Source organism: Penaeus monodon, chromosome 20, assembly GCF_015228065.2.
Source record: "Penaeus monodon isolate SGIC_2016 chromosome 20, NSTDA_Pmon_1, whole genome shotgun sequence".
NCBI lineage: Eukaryota > Metazoa > Arthropoda > Malacostraca > Decapoda > Penaeidae > Penaeus > Penaeus monodon.
In genome coordinates this window covers 41,223,101-41,223,814 of record NC_051405.1, presented here as the reverse complement: position 1 = coordinate 41,223,814, position 714 = coordinate 41,223,101, and the positions used below count along the sequence as shown (strand labels likewise).

Genomic DNA, 714 nt, shown 5'->3' with positions numbered 1-714 from the left:
TGCACTTACATGAAAATATAAACAAAAATGTATAAATAAATATCCTTACCTAATCTGTAACCTTCGCGCATGTGCTGGCTTACAGGCGACTTTGCTTTTGGCGAAAGGATCTTGTAATCAACATCCCTCTCTTTCTTGGTCACAGTAGCAGTTAGATCCCCCGGATATTCCCCCGGAACGCCTGCCGCAAATGTTAGCAAGTCCTTGTGAGTCAAGATGGATATCTCTTCCCCCCCGGGTAAGGTGTTTCGTTTAGGGGTGTTGGATTGGTTTGACTGAGGTTGGTAATGTAAGCCTGGAAGATTTAAAATGATGAAAGCCAGAGTCCGGATATTATAACAAATCAATGGTAAACATGTTTCCCATGAAATGTGTGCATAATACAAAAATAAACCTCTAATACGTAGCAAAAATAAACTTCTTTAATATGTACAATTTTCACATTTATAAAATATGCAAATACCCTGTGAAAGGGAAATTTAAGTAAAGTTAAAAAATATCTGCAGGTCACCTTTCACAAATTGGTTGAAAACTGTATTGTGAAAGCACGTAAAAGTGAGCAAAAGACATTCCCAGTTTTTTAAGCTTTAAATGGACCCATTTTAAGAGATTAGCACCTCAAGCATCATTACCTTTTTCAAAAATGAAAAAAAATTCCCTCTTCAGGGTATAAATTCACTTCAACAAAGTCTAGCAAAGTTGTGTGTGTGTATG

The 714-nt window shown here is 36.6% G+C and overlaps 2 protein-coding genes across 2 annotated transcripts in view; both read right to left on the bottom strand.

Moving 5' to 3' along the window:
* The window catches only part of LOC119585829 (nascent polypeptide-associated complex subunit alpha, muscle-specific form-like), an 8,427-nt gene extending 8,247 nt beyond the window's left edge, over nucleotides 1-180 (bottom strand). Inside the window, exon 1 of the mRNA XM_037934559.1 lies at nucleotides 50-180. Coding sequence (XP_037790487.1) covers nucleotides 50-71 — 22 coding nt within the window. The 5' untranslated portion in view covers nucleotides 72-180. The remainder of the gene's footprint in view (nucleotides 1-49) is intronic.
* A 31-nt stretch (nucleotides 181-211) lies between these two features.
* Nucleotides 212-714, bottom strand: part of LOC119585997 (proliferation marker protein Ki-67-like) — a 10,867-nt gene continuing 10,364 nt past the window's right edge. The window contains exon 3 of the mRNA XM_037934709.1: nucleotides 212-295. Within this exon, the coding sequence (XP_037790637.1) occupies nucleotides 212-295 (84 nt within the window). The remainder of the gene's footprint in view (nucleotides 296-714) is intronic.